At 48.0% G+C, this 15,463-nt stretch overlaps 1 protein-coding gene across 1 annotated transcript; it reads left to right on the forward strand.

The window, feature by feature from the left end:
* Positions 1–11,302: 11,302 nt before the first annotated feature.
* On the forward strand, positions 11,303–14,197 carry LOC122200937. Its single transcript, XM_042906714.1, has 3 exons — positions 11,303–12,050; positions 12,646–12,851; positions 13,362–14,197. Exons 1-3 carry the CDS (start codon positions 11,928–11,930, stop codon positions 13,663–13,665), a joined length of 633 nt encoding a protein of 210 aa, XP_042762648.1. The 5' UTR covers positions 11,303–11,927; the 3' UTR covers positions 13,666–14,197.
* The last annotated feature ends 1,266 nt before the right edge of the window (positions 14,198–15,463 follow it).

Consider the following 15,463-nt stretch of genomic DNA (forward strand, 5'->3'; position numbering starts at 1 on the left):
TCTGAGCTCCAGACACAACCAGTCAGTTCGGAGCGCTGCTCGGGCCAACGGGATAAGCGCAGCGCCTGGTGACAGCCACGCGGGTGAGCCAGCACCGCGGGAACTGGCTCGGGGAGCAGAGGTGCCCAGCGAAGGGCCAGGTTAGCCCTTGGAGGGCGGGCAGCGGGAAGGGCTTCCGGAGGAGTGGATAGCAGGGGGGCGTGCTAACCCGCGGCGGCAGGGTTGGGAAGGGCGCGCCAGGCAGAAGGAAGAGCAACGTGCAAGGGCACGGGGATGTGGCACAGCCTACCTCACTGTCAGGCCCAGCCCCTCGCCTCTGTGTGCCCTGGCACAGCTCCGCCTTCCGTCTCCTTTCCTCTGCGGGCCCCGCCTCCCCAGCCAGCAGGAGCTCCCAGAGGGCAGGTGCCTGGCCCTCCCCTTCCCAGGGCAGGCTTCAATCCCGCCAGGGTTGTGGGTGTGTTGCTAGGAACGGCTGGCTGCCAAGGAGCCTGGCCACGGGCTGGGCCCCTGCCTCTGCCCCTGGCTCCGGACACCCTCCCAATCTTTCCACGTCCACCCCCTTCTTCTGCCGTCACCTCCGCCCTGGAGCCAAGCGACCCACCTCTCCACCTTTGCTCGCCCAGTTGCCGCCTTCCGGAACACACACAGACACCATACACAGTGGCTAGACAGCGTGCTTACATGAAATGTCCACAGACCAGGGGCAGTTAGAAGGCTAGAGTCCAAAGCTGTTCCCTATGGCCACCACTTCACCTTCCCGTGGCAGAAGGGCCCTGGGAACCGGTGTAAATGTTCTATGGGGAGGTTAAGTGAGCTGGAGGCTGCCCGGTGGGCTCCCTGCAGCCAGTGGGGTCCCTGGGAGAGGACACTCCTCCTGGCCAGACTTGTAAGTTGCCCCACCATGGACCCAAACTGTCTTTCCCGTCATCTGGTCCAGGCTGCCAACTCCAAGCTTTCGAAGCATTCCATAGGCAGGACCAGAAAGCTCAATGGTCAGCATATAAGTCAGGATCCTCTAGAGAAACAGAACCAGTATGTGACATATATACATACAGAGATTTATTATAAAAATTGGTTCATTACAGAGGCTACATCTGCAGTTGGCAAACTGGAGACTCAGCAGAGCTGATGGTGTCCATTTCAGTCCAAGTCTGGACCCTTTTGTTCTTTTCATGCCTTCACCTGATTGGACAAGGCCCACCCACATTGGAGAGAGCAATCTGCTTTACTCAGCCTACCAGCTCAAATGTTTCTCTCATCCAGAAACATCCTCACAGACACACGCTGAATAATGTTTAATCAAATGCCTGGGCCTCCCATGGCCGGGTCAAATTACGCATGAAATTAACCATTATAGTCAGTGGCTCGTCCCCCACTCTCCATATCCCACCTCCACCAGCTTTTATTTTTAATGGTTCTTTATTTATTTTCACAGAGAGAGAGAGAGAGAGAGAGAGAGAGAGAGAGAATCCCAAGCAGTCTCTGCGCCAAGTACAGAGCCCCACACAGGGCTCCATCCCACGAACCTTGAGATCATGACCTGAGCCAAAATCAAGAGTCAGACGCTTAACCAACTGAGCCACCCAGGCGCCCCTTCCCCCAGCTAATCTTGCCGGCCTCACCTTCAAAATTCATCCAAACTCTGAGCCCCTGCCCTCTCTTTCAGTACCACAGCCTTGGGCTTAGCCACCATCTCCTTGTGGTTTCCTCACTAGGACCACGTGGTTTCCTATCTGGTGGGCCACTTCCAGCTTCGCCCCCCGTGGTCTACTTTCCACATGCGTCCAAGATTATGCCTCTAAAGCTAAAGTCAGAGCCAGTCATTCCTCTCCTCAAAGCTCAGGAATGGCTTCTCTGCTCATGCACAGCAAATCCCATGACTTACGCTATCCAAACCATCTGGCTACCTTTCCAATTTGCATCAGGAGGCCTTTCCCCCATTCTCCGTCAGCTCCAATCACACCGACCTTCTTGTTGTTCCTTAAACATATTGACATACCCTCCCACCTCAGGGCCTTTGCACTTACTGTTTGTGATACCTGCAATGCTTTCCTGCAATCTCTGCTTATTAACTGCCACATCTCAGAGGACTCCCCTGACTTGTCCATCTAAAACAGCTCTCCTCACCCCATCCTTCCTCTTGGCACCTTACCCACTTCTTCTGGCCAACATATTTTTTTTATTCATATTCTCTCTGCCACCAGAATGCCAACTTTACGAGTCAGGAGCATGATATGTTTCATTTCCTGCTGTATCCCCAATACCTTATGCATAGCGGGTGCTCAATTAATAGTTGTTGATGGCCTTAGTGATGATATTTTGGATTTGACACCCAAAGGTAAAGGAAACAAAAGTAAAATGAAACAAATGGGACTATATCAACTAAAAAGTCTCTGCGCACCAAAGGTAACCGTTAATAAAATGAAAATGGAATGGGAGAAAACACAGGCAAATCATATCTCTGATAAGGGGTTAATATCCAAAATGCACAAAGACCTCATGCAACTTAATAGCAAACACAATCTGATTAAAAAATGGGCAGAGGATCCGAATTGACATTTTCCCGAAGAAGACACACAGATGGCCAAGGTGTAAGAAAAGCTGCTGGATGTCAGTCGTCATCAGGGAAATGCAAGTCAAAACCACGAGAAGATATCAGCTGTCACCCCACACCTGTTAGAGTGGCTACCAGCACAAAGAAATAACAAGTGTTGGCAAGGATGTGGAGGAAGGGGAACCCACCACTCTACCCAGTCTCAGGGTCCTTATGAGGGGTCTTCTCTGGATCCTACTTCTCTGGATGGGTGGACGATCATCTTTTGCTATTCATAATAAGCCCCTTTCAACCACACCTCAAGTCTGTGCCAATGAGGAGACCTTTGGAGGGTGGGGGCAGGGCTGGTTGCTGGAGGAGGCAGCCATGTGATTAGAGGGTTGGAATTTTCAGTCCAACCTCCAGTCCTCCGGGGAGGGGAGAGGGGCTGGAGATTGAGTCCAATCACCAATGGGCAATGATTTAACCAATCATCCTATGTAATGGAACCTCCATAAACAGGTTCTAAACAAAGAGGGGTGCCTGGGTGGCTCCGTCGGCCAAGCGTCTGACTCTTGACTTCGGCTTGATGGTGATCCCTTGGTTCGTGAGATCAAGCCCTACGTCGGGCTCTACTCTGGCAGCGAAGAAACTGCTTGACATTCTCTCTCTGCTTTTCCCCTGCTTGCATGCTCTCTCTCTCTCTCTCTCTCTCAAAATAAATAAATAAACTTAAAAAAAATCTAAACAATGGGATTTGGGGAAATTCCTGGTTGGGGAGCACATCAAGGTCCTGGGAAGGGTGGCACTCCCCGAGAGGGCATGGAGGCTGCATATCCCTTCCACATACTTTGCCCCATGCTTCTCTTCCATTTGGCTACTCACCTGTATCTTTTTTTTTAATGGTTTTATTGTCCCCATATAAATGACAGAGTCAGAAACTGAACCCAGATTTGAGCAAGCCTGAGTTCTCATCCCCAGGCTATTGGTTAAAATGGGCAGGATAAGGGCTCCTATGTGTCTCAGTTGGTTGAGTCAGACTCTTTTTAATTTTTTTTAATGTTTATTTTCTTTTTGAAAGGGGGGGGGAAGGGCAGAGAGAGAAGGAGACACAGAATCTGAAACAGGCTCCAGGTTCTGAGCTGTCGGCACAGAGCCCGACACGGGGCTCGAACCCACAAATCATGAGATCATGACCTGAGCCAAAGTCAGACGCTTAACTGACTGAGCCACCCAGGTGCCCCCTGTATCTTTTATTATATCCTCTATAATGAACTTGGGGAAACGTAGTGTTTCTCTGAGTTATATAAGCCTTTCTAGCAAATTATTGAACTTGAGAAAGAGGCCTGGGAATCCCTGATTTATAGCTGGTCAGTCAGAAGCAGGTGACTACCTATGAATTATCACTGGCTTCTAACATGGGGACAATCTCGTGGGACAGAACCCTTCATCTGTGGGATCTGTGCTGAATCTGAATGGTTAGTCTGAGAACTGAATTGTAGGGCACCAGGTTGGTGCCTAAAGAGTTGGAGACTTGTGAGGTTTTTTAATGTTTATTTTTTTGAGAGTGAGCGAGTGAGCGAGCGAGAGAGAAACAGAACATGAGTGGGGAGGGGCAGAGAGAGAGAGAGATACAGAATCTGAAGCAGGCTCCTGGCTCTGAGCTGTCAGCACAGAGCCCAACACGGGGCTCGAACTCAAGCCATGAGATCACGACCTGAGTCAAAGTCGGACACTTAACTGACTGAGCCACCCACGTGCCCCAGAGAATTGTTTAATGTGAGGGAAAATACACACATTTGGTGTCAGAAATGTTGTGAATATAGAGAAACTGTTTTTATTTCAGATGGTTATAAAAGAGAGCTCTTAGGAGACACATGTGGAAGCATTTAAAGGTGAAGGGGTTTAATGCTTACAGACCATTCTCAAAGAATGTCTATACAGGTGTGTGTGTGTGTGTGTAAATGTGAATGATAAAATCAATGTGGCAAAGATTGGTAAATCGGGGTAAAAGTGTACTATCCTTGCAGCATTCCATAGATTTGAGGTTTTTTTCAAAATGGGAATTTTTTAAAATAACACAATATAACATGGCAAGAGGACAATATATGCCTCCTGATAGAAGAAATGGTACCACGTATGAAACAATCTTGCCAAAAAAAAAAAAAAAGGTCGAGCCTGCATCTTATGAAACTTCTAGATCCAACTCCCAGTACGATCCCCTGGGGACAGAGAAACATGTTACATGACACCACAGGGCTGCAATCAGCGAAATCCAGGCTATGGTGATCCCTACAGGTCAGACAGCCAACCTTTTTTTCAACAAACAAGTGGCAAAGGCAAAAAGAGATGGAAAGGAACTCTAGAGTAAAAGAAATCTAAAACAGTAACCAATCACAGTGTACTATTTAGATACTAATTCAAACTATGTTTTCAATTTTTAAAAATGTTTACTTATTTTGAGAGAGAGCGCGAGGGAGGGGCAGAGAGAAAGGGAGACAGAGAATTCCAAGCAGGCTCCACATTGTCTGTGCCGGGATCGAACTCACAAACCGTGAGATCATAACCTGAGTTGAAGTCAAGTGTTGGACACCAGAAAAAAAGGAAAAAAGGAGTCGGACACCTAAGCAACTGAGCTATCCAGGCGCCCCTCAAACTAATGTTTTTAGAAGGACATTCTTGGGGTGCCTGGCTGGCTCTGTCGGTGGAACATGTGACTCTCAGTCTCAAGGTTGTGAGTTTGAGCCCCACACTGGCTGTAGAGATTACTTAAAAATAAAATCTTAAAAAAAATAAATGAAAAGGAAGTTCTTTTTTTTTTTAAAGTTTATTTATTTATTTAGAGAGAGAGTGCGCACACGAGCGGGGGAGGAACGGATAGAGAGGGAGAGAGAGAATTCAAAGCAGGATCCGTGCTGTCAGCACAGAGCCCAGTGCGGGGCCCGAACCCACAAACTGTGAGATCATGACCTGAAAAGGAAATTCTTTATGAAGTATCTGGAACTTTGAATGTTGACCAGATATTTGATGTGAACTGTTCCTTTTTTTGGGGGTGGTGAAAATTATATTACAATTATATTAATGGAAAACTCCTCACCTCAGCCTTTAGATTATTCTTGCCTATTGAGGATGAAATGATGCACTATCTGGGATTTGCTTCAAAGGTGAGGGATATGGGGGCTCCTGGGTGGCTCAGTCCATTAAGCGTCCGACTTTGGCTCAGGTCACAAACTCACGGTTCATGGGTTCTAGCCCCGTGTCGGGCTCTGTGCCGACAGCTCAGAGGCTGGAGCCTGTTTCAGAGTCTGTGTCTCCCGCTCTCTCTGCCCCTCCCCCACTCATGCTCTGTCTCTCTCTCTCTCTCTCTCTCTCTCAAAAATAAATGGATATTTAAAAATTTTTAAAGGTGAGAGATATGGATGGGAATGTGGATGAAGCCGAATCAGCCCTGAGCTGAAGCTGGGGGTGGGGGGTGGGGGGTGGAGACTGCCTAATTTTATATTCAAAATTCTGCACAATCGAGAGCTTTGGAGAAGCAATCCTTCTGTAAGCGGTGACTCTGTGGAGGCAGTTCACATCCGTGCACAGCTCTGCAGCCCGACTCACCCCCCAGAGCGTGAGGCTGGGGGGTACGGGGCGACAGCAACAGGCCTGGCAGAGGACCCACAAAGGGCTCTGTCTGATGACAAAGACACTGGTATCAAGATGAGTTTGAAGACTTTGGGCACAATCGTTTCGCAAAACGTGACCAGCCGACAGTGCATGGAAGCCGACGTGTCCGTGAGCTAAAACTGCCGTTACCGTTGTTGATGATGCTGAAGGCGCCCCCAGGTGCAGGTTTCCGCACAGCAGAGGACACGGGCTGCTCTTAGGAGGACTCGAGACCCAGAACCCGACCCCAGGAGGCGCAGAGGCCAGGCGGGATGCTTGGAGTTCCAGCCAGGCCCAGCTGAGGTGGGCGGGAACACTTACCTCCGTATATTTGGAAATCTGTGGGCGGTGTTTATTTGCTGGGCAGTCTGGGTCTCTTCCCCTGGGGGTGCTAAAAGCCACGGCTGCCAAAGGACATGAACTGGAGGCGGGTCAGGAGTGGGCAGCTTGGGGTGGGGCTGAGGGCAGGGCAGGGCAGGCCCAGTGGCTGAGCCATCGCTGCTGACTCATTGGGATCAGAGGTGGCCTGGCCGTGGAAGAAGGGCCTGGGCAAAGCCACCAACTGGCTGGAGGGACTCGGATAAGCACCCTCCCTCCGCACCTTGGTTTCTACACTTAAGCAGTTGTGCCCAGTGTCAGACTCACCCAGGCACGAATCCTGACTTTGCCACTCGCTGGCTCTGGTGTGGCTTAGTGGCAGGAAGATTCCACTTTCCCTCTGTGAAATGGAAACGATAAGGGGACCAACGTTATGGGTTGTCCTCAGAGGGGGGTGAGGCACGTGCGGAAGTTGGTACGTGGGGTTAGAGGCTCCAGGAGCACGCGGCACATCAAAGCCGCGGGTGCCACTGATGCTGTTCCTTGATGAAGGTCCTTCCAGCTCAAAAGAGATTGAACACATAAACCTTCCATGTAAGAAGACACCATATAATTAACACACAAGAAACAGAGGAATAAAGGAGTAACTTGACGGTGGAAAGCCTGCCAAATATACCCCAAGCGAGTCCACATCAACAATGATAGGGGATGTGACGAAAATGGTACTTTATTTCTGTGGCCTTCCCCTCAAAAGCCTACAGACCCTATCTAGTCATGAGGAAATGGACGTATCCTAATCGAGAGACATTCTACAAAATACTGACCAGTCCTCCTCAAAGCTGCCAGGGTCATTTAAACACACACACACACACACACGCACACACACACACACACACACACACACACACACACAGAAAGTCTTAGAAACTGCCACAGTTGGGGCGCCTGGGTAGCTCAGTCGGTTGAGCGTCCGACTTCAGCTCAGGTCATGATCTCACAGTTTGTGGGTTCGAGCCCCGCGTCAGGCTCTGTGCTGAACATCTCAGAGCCTAGAGCCTGCTTCGGATTCTGTGTCTCCCTCTCTCTCTGCCCCTCTCCCGTTCACAGTCTGTCACTCTCTTTTAAAAAACTTTTTTTAATGTTTATTTATTTTTGAGAGAGACAGACACAGAATGGGAGTGGGTTGGGACAGAGAAAGAGGGAGACACAGAATCCGAAGCAGGCTCCAGGCTCCGAGCTGTCAGCACCAGAGCCCGACGCGGGGCTCGAACTCACGAGCTGCGAGATCATGACCTGAGCTGAAGTCGGGCACTCAACCGAGTGAGCCACCCAGGTGCCCCATGTCACTCTCTTTTAAAACTAAACATTTTTGCAGGGGGCACCTGGGTGGCTCAGTCGGTTAAGCGTCCGGCTCAGGTCATGATCTCACGGTTCTTGAGTTGGAGCCCCACATCGGGCTCTGTGCTGACAGCTTGGAGCCTGCTTCGGATTCTGTGTCTCCCTCTCTCTCTGCCCCTCCCTCACCTGAGCTGTGTCGCTCAAAAATAAATAAACGTTAAAATAAATTTTTTAAAGAAAAGAAACTAAGGGTATCTGAAAAAGTTTGCACTCTAGTTAATAATAATGTGTAAATATTGGTTAATTAATTGTGACAATTGTACCATGCTAATTAACACTAAGATGTTAATAGAGAAACCTGGGTGTGGAGTCCATGGCAACTCTGTTCGACCTTCACAAATTCTCTGTAAGCCTAAAACTGTTTTATGTTAACAAGTATCAAAAGATAAAAAAGATGAGACAGCATGGGAGGAAATATGTAAATGTCCAAAACGAGGAGATTTGTAGCCAGGGTACATAGGAACTCATATACACGGGCGAAGGAAGGAAATGGAGAAATTCACAGAGAGGAAAGAAACAGGTCAGTACTCACGCAAGGAGGCCTTATATAACCAGAGGAATACAGATTAAAACAATGAATCACCATCTTCTCACCTGATGAGAAACTGGGGGTGTCCAGTACCAATGAGAGCACAGGGAAAGAGTCAGTGTCTGCCAGAGTATGAACTGGTATAATCTCTGGAGATAATTTGGCTATAATTTAATAAAAAAAAAAAAAAAAACATGCGCCTGGTGTACCTGTTGCAGCATTATTAGCAAAAACCAAAATTAGAAACAGCCTTGGTCCGTCGATAGCCATGATGCTCCCATAAAATAAAATACTCTGCAACAGAGCAAAAGCGTGAGGTTGACCTTTTGCACATATAATGCAATACTCACATTTAACACTGCATAGCGTTCACCGTGTGCTAGCCTCTCCCTCAATGTCATTTTCACAATTCTATGTGTCAATTACCCTTGTTATTCCCATGTTACAGATGAGGAAATTGAGTCACAGGGAGATTAAGCAACTTTCCCAAGTTTGCACAAGTAGTGAAGAGCAGAGTGGGGATTTGAGCCCAGGCAAGCTGCCTCTAAACAGTAAAATTAACAGCAAAAATATGTATGTATACACAGAAATCTGTGTGCATGTATGCATATGCAAATACCTAAATAAACACCTGATAAATATGCTGTCCTCTAGGGGGCGTCCCACAGGACCAGCCAAGAGGGTCCCTGAGGCTTCACGCAGGATAGAAATCAAATGTAAGCTGAGAAGAAGTGAGTTTATTGAGGATATAGAGTGCAGATAGAAGCATAGTGTCTGGGACCCTCGGAAAGGAAATAAGAGTGAGTCTCCTCTTTGTTTGGGGCCTGGGGGTTTTACTGAGGACAGCGGTCTGGTGCACGAGTCTTCTCAGGCACCCAAGAACACAGACAGGTGTTTAGGTGTCCTTCACAGGTCACTTAGGTCCTGGAGCTAGGGGGTCTCTGGGAGTCAGTGGTCTTGGAAAATGTTAATGACCACCCCGCCCAGTTACTCTTTAGATGCTATCTGTTGCGCTGGAAGAATCCAAAGAAATCATTAAACCCTTGACCTCTACAAGGAAGAGGTATGTTATCTGTTCTCTAAAGCATGTGTGAGGAGGGAGGGTAGGTCCTAGCAAGAACAGAAGCAGGAAAAGGAGGGGGAAAAAAGCAGGTTTTCATGGGGTCCCTTTAGTTTCCCTATCCCAGGTGCACTGGGTTTCAAAGTGCAATGAATTTCCTGCCTTTAGCCAAGGTCAAAATGTAAGAAAAACCTTCTCGAAGACCACAAAATTTAAATGTAAATGTATAGTGTCCAGTGCTAAGTTGGCACTGTTAGGGATTTTGCTGCTATTAAGCAGAACTGTGGCAAAGGGAGCTGAGTCCAGTTATTACAGAGTTAGAAGGTTCTGGTTTTTCATACCAATTTTTGTGTTTCAAATCTTAAAGTACAGCCATTTGTTTGATGCTTGGTACAGTGATATAGCTTCTGTGATTTAAAAAAAAATGGGGGCGCCTGGGTGGCTCAGTCAGTTAGGTGTCCGACTTCGGCTCAGGTCATGATCTTAAGGTTTGTGAGTTCAAGCCCCACGTCAGGCTCTGTGCTGACAGCTCGGAGCCTGGAGCCTGCTTGGGATTCTGTGTCTCCCTCTCTCCCTGCCTCTCCCATGCTCATGCTCTGTCTCTCTCTGCCTCTCAATAATAAACGTTAAAAAAGTATATTACAAAAGTTTTTTTAAATAAAAAAAAATTAATAGGGGAGCCTGGGTGGTTCAGTTGGTTAAGTGTCCGACTTTGGCTCAGGTGGTGATCTCGCAGTTTGTGAATTCAAACTCCGCGTGATGCCCTGTGCTGACAGCTCAGAGCCTGGAGCCTGCTTCGGATTCTGTGTCTCCCTCTCTCTCTTCCCCTCCCCTGCTTGCTTGCTTTCTCTCTCTCTCTTGAGAATAAATAAACATTAAAAATAATAAATAAATAAATAAATAAATAAATAAATAAAATTAATGAATGTATTTCTTTTTTTTTTTTTTTTTTTTAAAGGATTCATCCTTTTTTTTTTTAATTTTTTTTTTTTTAACGTTTATTTATTTTTGAGACAGAGAGAGACAGAGCATGAACGGGGGAGGGGCAGAGAGAGAGGGAGACACAGAATCGGAAGTAGGCTCCAGGCTCTGAGCCATCAGCCCAGAGCCCGACGCGGGGCTCGAACTCACTGACCGTGAGATCGTGACCTGAGCTGAAGTCGGACACTCAACCGACTGAGCCACCCAGGCGCCCCAATGAATGTATTTCTTAAAGATTATCATGACTGCAAATAAAAAAAGCAAAAAGGACCAAAGGCCATGAGGTCATCTGGGGCCTTTGGTAGCTCTAGTTTTTTTATTTTTTTAATTATTTTATTTTATTTTATTTTATTATTATCTTTTTGAGAGAGAGAGAGACAGAGAGAAGGCTCAAGTGAGCAAGGGCAGAGAGAGGGAGAGAGAGAGAATCCCATTAGGAGCAGAAGGAGAGAGAGAGGGAGAGAGAGAGAAGCGGGGCTCACCTGAAGCAGGGCTCGAGTTTACCAGAAGCAGGGCGGTGGCTTTAGTTTTTTAAGCCAAATGATTAAGAACCCAAAAGATTCTTCACCCATTTGGCCTAGAAGTGGCCAACTCCCTCTCTGTCCCCGCAGACAGTCCCCACTGCACACCTGGGTACAATCAGAAAGGGACTAGGGAGAAGGGGATCAAAGGCAACAAACCTAAGCTCCCCCCTTACCGTGTACTGTGCCCACGCTGTGCTAACCCCCTCTGTGAGGCGTCAGAGACGGTGACAAGAGCCCCTGTCTCATAAAGGGAACAGTGGGTCCAACAGGCACAATATTGGCCGCTGCATTAGGTGTGGAGCTTACTGATTAAGTGGGGGCGGGTGGCACAGACACTGAAAGAACTCACCTAAGGCAGAACAAAAGGGACAGGAGTTTATTGAATACCCTGCAGTGAGCAGCGAGCGGGACAGCAAAGGAGAGATTGCACAGGCGGTGGTGCGGGGCCACAGCTATGGGCCAGAGTGAGGGAGTATGGGCGTGTATTTGGTACCTGTGACCGGTTGTAAGCAGCCCACTGGTCTGTTAGGGCCCCTGGCTCAATGAGCCTGTTTGCAGGCAGCTCGGTGGTCACTCTCGGCCCTTTTGCCTTTGCTCAAGTTTCCACTGCTCAAGCCTGTTGCCTAAAAGGGCCTCTACGGCAGGGTTTGGTGGAAGCTTTAAAGGCGAGAGAGAAGACGCACAGGAGGGAACTCTGAGGCCAGCCATGGGGGCAGTGAGGGGTGGGCAGAAACGGCACGCAGGATTAGGAGGGGTCGTGGCGAGTCCCGAAGATTGCAGATGAGTTTGGCAAGAGTGGAAAACACCGTCCAGGCAGCCCACAGAGTCCCTGAAGGGTGTGAGTGCTCGTTACCCTGGAGGGCTGTGCCAGACAAGGGCAAGGGTAGACTGGTTTGAACAGGATGCTTCACGGGGTGAGGAATCCAAGGCCAGATGGGCCACCATCGAGAAGGGAAACCAGACGTCAACCCCAAGAGACGGTGCCACCAGGCAGATCCAAAGGGCAGGCGTGAGTCTGTGCACGAGGTGCAAGCACAGGGGCCAGGAACTGAGAAGGTTGGTGATGTGGACTGGATTGTGCCCTCTCCAAATTCATGTGTTGAAGCCTTAAGCCCCCAGTATGCCTGTACTTGGAGACTGGGCAGTTGGGGAAGTAATTAAGGTTAGATGAAGTCGTAAGGGTGGGGCCCTAATCAGATAGGACTGGTTTCCTTATAAGAAGAGAAAAAGGGGCGCCTGGGTGGTTCAGTCAGTTAAGCGTCAGCCTCTTGATTTCAGCTCAGGTCATGTTCTCACCGTTTGTGAGTTTGAGCCCTGAGTAGGTCTCTGCACTGACAGTGCTGAGCCTGTTTGGGTTCCTCTGTCTCCCCCTCTCTCTGCCTCTTCTCTCTCTCTCTCTCTCTCTGTCTGTCTCAGACAAAGACGGAGAAGGAGGAGAAAAGACACTAGAGAGCACTCTCTTTTTCCATGGGGACCCAGAGGAAACAGACCATATGAGGAAAAGCATTAGGTGGCCCTCTACAAGCCAGGAAGAGAGGTGTCACTGGAAACAGACTTTGCCAGCACCTTGATCTTGGACTTCCGACCTCCATAACTATGCAGAAACAATTGCTGCGTAAGCCACTCAGTCTCTGGTATTTTGTTACGGCAGCCCCAGCAGACTAAGGCAGCCGGGTTGGAAAGAGGACGTCAAGGTGAGGCAAGGAGAGAAGGAGCAGCTACATACTTTGCTGGGCTTCGTGCAAGACCCAAATGCGGACTCTTTTCCCAAAATTATTGTGAATTTCAAGACTGTAACAGCAGAGGATTAAACCGTGCACAGGCTGTATACATCCATGAAGACAGCTCAGAAGACAGGTTAGGATGGAGACCTTGAACTAATACAGGGGTCAGGGGTCTGTCTGTACTGCATGCCGGGGTCCTCCTACGGCCTAGTGCGCGAAGATGGCCAATTCAGACAGACAGCAAGCAGAAGAACGCAATCAGAATTTAAATAACGTTGCCCAGAAAGTGCAGTTAGTACATGGGGCGCCTGGGTGGCTCAGCTGGTTGAGCATCTGACTTCGGCTCAGGTCATGATCTCACAGCTTATGAGTTCGAGCCCCACATCAGGTTCTGTGCTGACAGCTCAGAGCCTGGAGCCAGCTTTGGATTCTGTGTCTCCATTTCTCTCTCTGCCCCTCCCCCGCTCATGCTCTCTCAAAAATGAACATAAAAAAAAAAATTAAAAAAAAAAAACAAAGAATGTGCAGTTAGCACAGGCAGAGATTAATTCTGCAAGGAGAGTGAGGGTGAGAAATGAGCAAGCAGGAGGCAGGGGACACCTTTTGGGCAACGTCAACATCCCTTTACCCCTCCCCTCAACAGCAGGCCGTCCAAGCCAGGTGTGGACCATGAGACAGCACAACTGGCCACACCGGGTTGGGGCAAGGCTGATCACCTGATCCACACCAGCCAATCAGAGTTCTCTCCAGAGAAGGTAGCACAGGTTGGGATTCTAGATGATGTTAACTGGGGGGGCTTTGGGTGGCCCTTCTCCCCCATGAAGGGGCTGCAGAGAAGGAAGAAGGGAGCAGGGCCGCAGAGGGAAGCCACTGGGGTCCGTGATGGCCTCTGTGTCCCTGCTCCTTGTCCTTTATGGACATCTGGCTGCATTGCTGGGGCGTCTTGAGACGCTGGATCTTTTTTGAGACACCCCCCCCTCTTCTGCTTCAGCTGGCCTGAGCGGGTTTCTGTTACTTGGGGGCGGTGGGGGGAGGTTGGAAAAGGCTTTCCAGAGAAGGGGGCGTGAGCTGGGTTTCCAAGGATGAGCAGGAAATAGGAAGTAGGTGACATGGTGTGAGAGTGGGGTTCCTGGTGGGTGCTCTGTGGAGAGCTTCCTTCACACTCCTTCAGGTTTGCTATTTTTACACAGAGAGTTCTCAGTTCCCGAGTGAGAGGCAATAAGAGGAAGTGGGAGAAGAAAGAGTGTATTTATTAAAAGACTGGATTTGGATCACAGGGTTTCTCTTCATTTCAGAGGGAGAACACTTCCTTTCCGATACTGAAGAAGCGTCTCTTCATTTGATTTTCTCCTGTCTGTCCTTTTAGTCATTGTCATCTGTTCATTCATCAGCTCATTCCTCCTCCTATTTTCCCTTCTTATTACTGCTATTACGACCGCTACTACTCCTTAGTCGTTTGTTCAAATACCCCCTCTGCTACCTGCTAGTGTTTGCTTTTGGTCACACTTTTTTTTCAGTGTTTATTTATTTTTGAGAGAGGGATAGAGAGAAGAGAGAGAGAGAGAGCTCTAGCGAGGGAGGGGCAAAGAGAGAGGGAGACAGAGAATCCAAAGCAGGCTCTGGCTGTCGGCGCAAAGCCCAACTCTGGACCCAAACCCATAAACCATGAGATCATGACCTGACCTGAAGTCAGACACTCAACCAACTGGGCACCACCCAAGTGCCCCATCCTTGGTCACATTTCTGTCTTCCGTGTGTGTGTGTGTGTGTGTGTGTGTGTAATTATATATATATATATATATATATATATTAGTGGAAAATCATTTCATTTATTCTCTTACTAGGTAAAAGCAAAAACCACAGTTAAGTACAAATTGTAGGAGCGTCAAATACATGAATTCCTTCATCAGATCTCATTTATAATTTGTCAGAAACCACTCTTTCTTTAAAAATAACTCCTTTTTTCCAGATTTATGGAGATACGATCGACATAGAACATTGTGTACATTTAAGGTATACAACGCATTGATTTAATATACTTAAGTATTGAAAAATGATCCATAGCGCTAACTAATACGTCTATCACATCACATGATTACTCTTTATTTTTTGGAGTGAGAACATTTAAGATTTTTCTCTCATGGCAACTTTCCAAGTATATAATACAGTATTATTGACTGTAATCACCATGCTGTACATTAGGTCCCCAGAAGTTATTCATCCATAACTGGAAATTTATACCCTTTGACCAACATCTATCTCCCCACTCTCCATTCCCCCACCCTGGTAAGCACCACTCTACTCTCTGCATCTCTGAGTCTGGCTAAATTTTTTTTACAAGTTTATTTAAATATTTGCTTATTTGTCTGTTTGTTTATTTGTGAAGGGGACAGAGAGAGAAGGAGAGAGAGAATCCCAAGCAGGCTCCATGCTGTCAGCACAGAGCCCCACACAGGGCTCAATCCCATGAATCGTGGGATCATGACTTGAGCCAAAATCAAGAGTCAGAGGCTTAACCGACTGAGCCACTCAGGCACCCAGTCTGGCTATTTTAATTCCATGCGTAAGTGAGATCATATGGTATTTGTCTTTCTCTGACATATCACTTAGCATAGTGTCCTCAAGTTTCATCCGTGTTGTCACAAATGGCAAAATTTCCTTCTTCCTCATGGCTAAATAATATTCCATTGTACCTGTCTTCTACATCTTCTTTATCCATTCGTCAGACAGATACTTAGGTTGTTG

Source organism: Panthera leo, chromosome D1 (assembly GCF_018350215.1).
Source record: "Panthera leo isolate Ple1 chromosome D1, P.leo_Ple1_pat1.1, whole genome shotgun sequence".
Classification (NCBI taxonomy): Eukaryota; Metazoa; Chordata; class Mammalia; order Carnivora; family Felidae; genus Panthera; species Panthera leo.

Bases quoted from the DNA above. Each gene is read 5' to 3' on its own strand.
- LOC122200937 (XM_042906714.1), top strand. From the start codon at position 11,928: ATGGGCCACCATCGAGAAGGGAAACCAGACGTCAACCCCAAGAGACGG. The intron at 12,051-12,645 runs GTTGGTGATGTG...TTGTTACGGCAG, and splicing joins AGGGGCCAGGAACTGAGAAG to CCCCAGCAGACTAAGGCAGC. The intron at 12,852-13,361 runs GTTAGGATGGAG...TCCCCTCAACAG, and splicing joins GAAGACAGCTCAGAAGACAG to CAGGCCGTCCAAGCCAGGTG.